This window comes from Trachemys scripta, chromosome 12, assembly GCF_013100865.1.
Source record: "Trachemys scripta elegans isolate TJP31775 chromosome 12, CAS_Tse_1.0, whole genome shotgun sequence".
Lineage (NCBI taxonomy): Eukaryota > Metazoa > Chordata > Testudines > Emydidae > Trachemys > Trachemys scripta.
Genome location: NC_048309.1, coordinates 5046857 through 5055795, shown reverse-complemented (window position 1 = coordinate 5055795; position 8939 = coordinate 5046857). Strand labels below are relative to the sequence as shown.

The following is an 8939-nucleotide window of genomic DNA, read 5'->3' as shown; positions in this document are numbered from 1 at the left end:
CTGATCACCGGGCCACTTGTCTTTTTCTTATTTGAGCAGCTGCTCATAGGCAGGTTAGAGGGTTGTCCAATGTGTTCAAAGACCCCTCTCTCCTTTGGCAGCCCCTCTCTCTAGCACTTGCTGCCCAATCTGTGTCCGTTCTTTTTCAGAGGCCAATTCACTGGCCCCGGGGAAGACAAGGGGAAGGGAGGCATGAAAGGGAAAAAAAAATCTGCAGAGAAATGATGCATCAAAACGGTCAAGAGTCCTGGTAATTGTCAGAAAGTGTCTTATCATCCAAAAAATGCCACTGAGTCACAGTTCCTGAACACCAGGGCGTTCTAATCAAATCCACTTCAGGGTTTCACAGCTGGAATCTGAACTTTAGCAGGCATAAGAAGTTCATTTCCCGCTCGGTTCATAGTTAACTGACAATTACCCCACATTTCAGTCTGAATTGGTTTGAACTCTGAAGACAATGACCTTTGGATTTGCCTCATGGTTTCGCTGAGGGAGGAGGAAGATCAAGATTCTGAGGCATCAGTTTAATTCTGGAGGTTGCATGAGGAGTAAAACTGTGTGCAGATCTGTGGCCAACTCAGCCGTAATACAGAAATTTCCAAATGCTTCAGCGAACTGGAAAGTAAAGAACAAATTAATTTAGGGTCAAAAATAGTTTGTTTCCATTTTGATCTTTTAAAAAAAAACTTTGAAGGACATTTCGAAACAAAAAAAAATCATTTTAAAGCAAAAGTCTGAAACATTTCATTGAAAAAATGTCAAAATGAAATGTTTGGATTTTTTCAGAATTTTTTTTCTCCCCTGACTGAAGCTATTCGGTTTGGTCAATCCAAATCTGCATTTTTCACTGAAAAAGTTTTCACCAAATAATTTCTCCCAGTTCTAATGAGAAGGAAGGGGCTGTACTTCCTTGCTTTTGAATGAATGACAAAACTCACCTAAATCCATTCTGCGTTTGGCCTTTCCTTTTCACTACAATTCTGACCTTTCTGCACCCAGAGTAGCTAAGAGCCCTGTTAAGAGCCATGTCTTATCTGAGATTATGGATTAAAGTATCCTGTGTATTTTAGCAAAAGTCCCATCCAGACACTCACTTTAACTCTGATGTTGCTGTTAGAGTCGAAGGTGAACATAATTCAGTTGAGGTCTTTTGAGAAGTGGGGAGGGACGTAGGCTTTGAAAGGCTTTGAACATTCCTCATTGAAGTAGCTCTGACATACATCCTCCTCCTCCTCTATTCTCCCAACCCTTAGAGCACTAAACAATGACACCGCTTGGCATGATGTGATGTTCTCTGATGAGGTATCAAGCAGCCTGAGTGAATGTTGGTGAGACTACTGGCTTCCTAACTGCATTTTTTATTGGGTGCTGCTCTCATCCTGTAGGGTCACCTGTCTGTGAGTGCATCCAATTATCTCAGCAATGCTGACTTCCTTTGACAATACCCTCAAAATGAACTGGCACCTGTGTCTTCCTTCTCCACTCTGCCCCAGGAACCATTTCTCAAAGGACGGAGAGGGGATAAGGACACCTTTTATTTGCTGTTAGGGAACCATTTGAACATTCTCTTATTAGTGACTTAGCGGGCTTTGCATAGATGGGAGGGGGCTGAAACAGCTGCCATTTTCTGAGCGCATTTGCTGACCGTCAGGGAACATATCAGACAGTGAAGTTTACCTCAAAGGGATCGGCCACGTGACCTTTTGTGCTGAAAGGTTACACAACCTATTTGTTTCCCCCGAAGCAAATTGGGATTGATTTGTTACAGGGGCCTTTGGCGGCTAGAAACATGTCCTTAAAAAAACAATTAACAACATTCTCTGGTTCTGCATCACCCTCCGTTGATCAGGATGTGGGGCTCAGTATGGGAGGAAAGAAAAAGTAATTCCATAAATAACATTTGCTGCCTGGCTTTCAAGGCTGCACCTTGGCACATGATCTGATGAGCTCCCAATAAGTAAGCTTCTAGGGCTAAGTTAGACCATCTGTGGGATACTCTGGAGAAAAGCCCAATTGACTCAGGAGGTGGCACTGGTCACCAACTTGGCAGTACTTTTCTACTTGAATCATTACTACCGATCACGGAAGTGTTAAAAGACACCGTGTTGCTGAAGGCACCATCTTTCTGAGGAGACTTCAAAGTGACGTCCTGGGGGAAGGTTTTCAAAGGCACAAGGGCAGTTGGGCCCCCATCTCCCATCTGTGCCTTTCAAAATATCCCCCCTGATCAATTATCATGAAAAATCTCTTGGGACTTTTCACAGAACAGTGATGTCAGCCGAAAGCAAAGCCTCTCGCAGGAAACTGAACCACCTCTGAAATGGAGTCCTGGTTTATGAGCGAGCTCCATGTTCCACACCATTGGAGAGGGATGACTCAGACTAATCCATTTGGCCTTTTGTGGACATATTTTTGGAAACTGGCAGAACATTTGTCCCTAATTGCGTAGGTCTTGACATTGATAATAAGAACAAATTCATCTGATGCTGAGGATGAGATCCATACAAAGAATAGACAACCTCTAATAATGTATTTGTAATATATGGAGTTGTGCACAGATGGCTGTGTTGGAGGAGCTTATAGAACCTCCTTGGTTACTGACTGGACTATTCAACGTATCTCCAGCAATCAGGCAATACTGCCAAATATTGCTGGGTAAAGCTGGTCTGAAAATCTTTGACAAAATCCTTTTCCTTTGGAGAATTCAGTTTCACCGAAATGGAAATATTTTGCGAAATCCTGTCGATTTTGCCAAACTTTCATTCTGGAGAAAAATATCAGGACAAAAAAGTTCTGAAAGGGGACTGTTTTGATTTTTCCTTTCAAAATGATTTTTGGTTTCAGATTTTTTTTTTATATTACATTATAGGTTATTGTTGAAACAAAATGTTTTTTTTTCCCCAAAATTTTCTTTTATGGACAGGTTTGAAATTTTCGGGTTTCGTTCCTCATTAGGACGAAAACAAATTTTTGATCTCTCCAAATCTGTGAAATGGAATTTCTGTTCTCTGCACAGCTCTACTTCTGGACATGCCTTTGCTGGGGTGTTGTTTTATTCTTTTATGGGAACTTTGACTGTAAGCTCCTTGGGCAGGCCTGCCTTTTTCTCTGTGCTTATATATAGTACAATGGGGCTCTGGTCCATTACTAGGGTTCCCAAGAGCTAAGGTACTTGAAATAAATAATAATAATAATAATAATGAATAATAGTGACTGTGGTAGTAATGTTTCTGACTCCTAAAGGAGAGGACAGCTGTAGAGAGCCAAGTGCTCTCCCTCTTACACTGTTGCTACTGAATTGTTCCACGTCTGAGTAGAAAAATCTGTTTTCTGAAAGAGCAAAAGAACAAAAGAAAGAAAGAGTAATTTAAGTGGGGGAGGGAGCTTCTTTGAGCTTCTATTGTTGGGTAGATTTGTGATAGTTTGGATGAATTCTAACTGCGTCTTCCATATAGCTGCATTATGAACAATACAAATAAAAGCAAGCAACCACCACAACAAAAACCCCACTAGCTAGCATTTCCTTCTGATAGCATAGCCTTCCCATGCTATTGTCAGAGGAAATTCTCAGACACACTCATCTGGATTTATTGTGCTCTATCCTTGGCAGAAGCTGGGGGCTGCAGCTGAGAGGAGAGAAGCAAGGTTGAATGAGGAAAGGGATGTAAATCCCATGTGAGGATCAGCTGGGCCCAAAGCCCATTAAGTTGCATGTACAATTCACGTGTATTGCTTTTATTCAGGTTACACTCATTGCCCCGAGAGGTGACATTTTTTGTTCTGACCCACTACAAGGCTGAATGTGGCATCTACATCTTACTGCCTTGCGTGTTATGAGAGAGATAAGTGGAAAGTGTCTCACCATGCCCTTTCAGTGAGTGGTGGCTTGCTTCCCTCTGACCTCTCCCTCTCTGCCTTGTTTACCGCCTCAGTAACCTGAGAGGAGGTGAGGAAACAGAGACTAGTGAAAAGGTGAAAGTTGGTGTTTGCAAGTCTGCAAATAGGTTATAGCTTCGTTTGAGCTGGATCGGAAATACTAGTTGTCTGCTGTGTGTGCAGCGGTAGCAATGCTGGATCAACTTCAGAAGGCTGAGTGAGCGTTTCAGTCTGGAACACACATCCGAAAGTGTGGATGTTTAAAACCTACTTCTTGTGAGATTTTCAGCATCATTTTTCAGACCCGAGGTGTTTGAATAGTTGGAATCAGATTTGATTACCCATCCATATTTCTGGGGGCTTCTTCAATTGAAATCTCCAATCTTTTTTCCCCCAAAGTTGTCCATTACAAATGGAACAAAAACATAGACTCCTTTGCCCGAGTTGCAAAACTGAGGGGTTTGTAAAATGACGCCAGACTTGGAAAAGTCTGGGTGAAAATCTCCCAGGGTGTGAATGCAAACAGAGTGTTAGCCACAAATAGTTTGTGTTGTTTCTAGCAGATATTTTGCCGAGCTCCCACAAATCATCCAGGGGTTGAATCAGCAAAACAACAAAAGTGAAGCAACTTTTTGGAAAGGCTGCTCAGCGCATTGTATTCCAGATTCCGGCGCTGCCTAGGAAATGAGACATCGACTCACATGCTGCTCAGAGACATTCCGTCTTAAATTTCTGCCTGAGTGCTTTCTGCACATTTTGGATTTTCTCAGTGATTACTGTGTCGCTCAGGTGGTCCCCAAACTTCTGCTTCAGTAACACCCTAATGATTTTGATGCACCGCTCATCCATCATGGGCTTAGCCTCCCGAAAGGTGTTCCCTCTCCTTCCTGTGATGGAGTGGCTCTGTATATAGTCGGACGTGAACAGCTTGTAGAGTAGTGTTTTGCAGGCGGTGCTGATTTTCTGGTCAAATCGGATGGCCTCTTTTAAATGCTCCTTTGTGTAGCCATTAAACAATTCCACCACCTCGCATTGCTGCCTATGGGGTTCTTCCTGAAAGGACAGTGACTCCAGCCGCTGCACCTTCCGTTTCAGGGAGAGGACCTCTTGCTGGAGATCTACTATGATTCTCTCCAGTTGTTCAATCTTCTCGGACCTAAAAAATAAAATAAAGCATATAACATGCATGCCTGCCACAAGGCGCCATTCTCCTTCAGCTAGCAATGGGTGTGATGTGTCAGTTCAGGATGCATTGCCCATTGAATACCCAAGCTACCTGAGTCTGAAAAACTGGGCTGGGAAGAGCAGACTTTCTCCTGGTACTAGTTAAGCCAATGGGAGTTTGCCTGGGTGAGGATGTAATGATCTGACCTTCCATTTCACTTTGCTTTAAGCTTTGGTTAAAGTTTAAGATGGAGTTATCGGTCTTTTCTTATTTTGTTCCTATTCTCAAAGTTCCAGAGGGCAGGTACGCACAGTATGAAATAAGATCCGCAATGACGGGAACACAGAAAAGTGCAGTGCCGGAATCATGCCATGATAAGAGATTCAGAGCTTTAGAATAAAATAGTTTATAGACTTGGTTTCATGATCCCACATTTCTGATGCAAGTAACAATAACAACAGTGAGACAGAACTATGTTTGGGTGGGACAGAGGTCAATCTGAAGGTTAAATGATGGAGAGCTGAGATATATATGATGCTGCAATATTTTGAAGCCGAGTTATCATGATACCAGCATATAAACCTTCAAATCTGAAAGAGGCTTCAACCTGATTCTTATCATGTTGATGGTTTGGGCTCTAACAATTGCTGCATGTTGTCTGGTAGCACTAATCTGAATGCTTCTATTTTCTGAGTATTGAGGGAAATGTAGCTATGTGCAGGTATCTGTAACTTCATCTTTCATTAATTACCTTTCCATTTCACCAGGGCCAAAATCTTTCTGAACTACCTCAAAATCATCTGTTTCTGGGGAACCTTCAGTCTTTGGTTCATCACAGCTAGAAAAAACAAACAAACAGACCAATAAGCAATGGAAGAAGATGCTTCATATTTATTTCGTAAGTGCTCTGTGGTCTAAAGTGTAGAACGCAGCATTTTGTAAAAACCCATCAACTTCCAATTTCATGTGGCATCCCAAGTAAACAAGGTAAATATCTCGCAATACTTTATGTCACTGGGCAAGCATGTCAGATGAATGTGACTCCTTGTGTTTTACATAGAAAATATCAGTGACTTAAATACATATTATATGTTATGGACTTGATTCCCCACTAGCTTACATGTGTATAGTCTCTTACAAAACAAGTGCAAAAGGGATGCAGAATAGTGCCATTCATGGTTTGGGTCATACTTAAATGATTACATAGGGTGCGGGGCAGTGGAAATTCAGGCCCTAATTATGACTTCAATTGAGTTATTCTAGATTTACGCTGGTGTAATTGAGGGCAGTTTCTGGCTCTATGTAGAGGGCAGGAAGAGCTGCCCCAATTTCCACTTTGTCTTTCATGGATCCTTTGTGGTCGGAATAGGCAGCTCTCCTCAATTGTCCCAGATCCCCTGGAACTCCCCTTTGTCTGCAAAGTTCTGTGAACAAGGCAGGACAAACCAAACAGCATCAGGAAATGGAACCTCAGCTACTGAACCACAAGTGGAGACTATGAGAAGCACTTTGAAACCTTCACTGTCCTTACTGCTTATGGGAATATTACCTGTTGGTACAGATGTGCTGCTGACACTTAGCTAGAATGCCATCTGACTTCCTTTTCATTGTCAGGGTGATGTAATCTAGAAAGAGGGTTGGAGCAGGAAGCAAAAGACAGATGTGAAATTGTCATCACTTGGATCCATTGGTCTCCAGAGCATGTTCATCTAAGTACTTCTGCTTGATGTTCCCAAACTATCAACAGCATGACTCAAACATGCTGTCTTTGGCTTGAACTGTTGAATTTTGTTACAGGCAGAAAGAAAAACCCTCGTCACAATATATAGTTGAAATTCAACCACAATATCCTTAGCAAGGCACTGTGCCATCAGTGAAGAAACTGGGCAGGGGGAACATGGCTCATGAAGGTGAAAAGGTCTATGGACACTAGTGTAGTCATCAGCACAAATGACAAATACACAGAAAACAAGATTGTTACTTTCAGGGAGGTTTAGTATGTGTGTATGGATGAATTGATAGGTAAACCTGAAACAGGTCAGATGTTCAGGTCAGCACATTTTTGGGTACTTTATAATTAATTAAACAAATACATTATATTAGGAGTGTGGTTCACTGGCTTGTGTGGAAAGAATTGTGAGCGTATGAGAAAAGAGCTGGCGATCTCAGGGTTCTTTGGATCACAAAAAAGCCACTACCACGGAGTTGTCACCTTGGTGAGCAGCCCCATCAGAGAAGAGACACTAAGGATGGAAAGGACTCAACTCTCACCATTACTGTTCTCACACCCAAGGAAAGCACATGTGCATTGGTCTGCAGCCCACGCTGCAGAGAAACAGGAATTCAGAGCCCGTCTGACACTTTTCACTAACACCAACATTCAAATTTAAAAATAGACAGGAGTGGAATAAAATAAAACATTTGACTCATTCACAGACAATAATCCCAGCTGGTTTACCTCTGGTAGCTGTGCCAGGCCTTGCTTCTTCATTCTGGGATGTTCCAGGCACAGCCAGGGACAAGAACGGAGATGGTGATTTGAAGGCCGGGGAAGAGTGGTGAGGTGCTGACATTGTGCAGTGGGATCTAGTTGTGCTAGTCAGGATGCACCTCTCTTTTAAGACAGAAGAGATGGCAGCATCACGCTGGAGCCCTGTGTCTTCATCCCCGACCAGCGGTTTGACATAGAAGCTCCTGTCATCACTGTATTTGCGAGAGGAACTTCCTGGCATCCATTTTGGAAAAGACTTCCTTGATTTTTTAGGTTGGGATGGCAGCCCACTGTGCACTGCTGGTTCTTCTTCTGAAAGTAAGATGGGGCACGTATGGTAACTGGCAATACCACAATGACATATATTGCAACATCCCACAGCAGTGTTCTCAGTCCTTACTACATGGACGCTGTCGTACGATTCATAAGGGATGGGATGAGGATATATTTATGATCCATCCATTTAAAAAAACCACACCGGGGTATAAGGTTAATATAGTTAATTACTTTCCTCCAGAAATACACTGCCTGCTGTATATTAATCCTCCTGTGCAAAACTCCATACTTACTTAGCTTCTCAAAGAGTTGTCTATTTTCCTGCAGCCTTTTCTCTAAGATATCTTTATGCTCTGTTGGAAGAAAAGGGTTTTCAATGTTCATTTCACTTGTTTCTAGAGGCTGCTCCCAACAGGCCTAAGTCTAGGATGGATAATGATCACTTACCGCTTATGCCTTCCACAACCCCCCAGTACAGACCACTGAAGCCAGGGCAGCGGGCTAGCACCTGCTCCCCCACCATGTAGCGATGAAATGGCTTTCGGGGTTCTTTGATGTTTTCGATGTTGATCACACGGCTGCCATCTGGCCAGCTGATTAGAACGAAAAGCTTGGCAGCCATTTGAACCCGCACCACCTAGAAGAGAAGAGAAGGAACACGACTACATGCCAGGGGTAGTTCACCCTTGCTGGAGCTATGTTCCCGAGCATACCCACTTGAATTATTAGGGACGCAGAGGGAACTGCTGGTTGCCTAGAACTTTTGGAGATCAGGCCTCTTATTTGGGTGCCCAATTTAGGAGCCTGACTTTAAACATCCATCTTTGAAAACCTTGTCTATTATTCACTGTGAAAAGTGCGTTCAGCTTTAGTGAAACCTGTGACCACTGCTTGCTTACAGTGTTGTTATGATGCCTTGTTCATGTCTGATGAATGCAGCGTGTTTATCAGCAGTTTGTGAACTGCTGAGGGTCATTCATTAAAAGGAGTAAATTCAAATATTGTGCATCTATTCAAGGACTTGCTTCAGGGCAAAAATAATGCTAACAGCATGAATGTCCTGGAGATAATCAGGTTAACTGGGAGCTCAGCTGCTGTAGCGGGGAGTGCTCTGGTAATGCCTACAAATCA

The 8939-nt window shown here is 42.8% G+C and overlaps 1 protein-coding gene across 2 annotated transcripts; it reads right to left on the bottom strand.

Moving 5' to 3' along the window:
- Positions 1-548: 548 nt before the first annotated feature.
- Positions 549-8557, bottom strand: LOC117886344. Of its 2 annotated transcripts, XR_004647915.1 has the most exons (7): positions 8256-8557; positions 8102-8161; positions 7500-7844; positions 6591-6666; positions 5793-5879; positions 3863-5032; positions 549-615 (listed from the first exon to the last, which is right to left on the bottom strand). XR_004647915.1 is itself a non-coding variant. In XM_034788067.1 (6 exons), exons 1-6 carry the CDS (start codon positions 8428-8430, stop codon positions 4585-4587), a joined length of 1191 nt encoding a protein of 396 aa, XP_034643958.1. In that variant the 5' UTR covers positions 8431-8557; the 3' UTR covers positions 3594-4584. The 2 variants fall into 2 exon arrangements, 1 of the variants encoding a protein (XP_034643958.1); XM_034788067.1 differs by lacking the exon at positions 549-615 and having other exon boundaries at positions 3594-5032.
- Between the last annotated feature and the right edge of the window lie 382 nt (positions 8558-8939).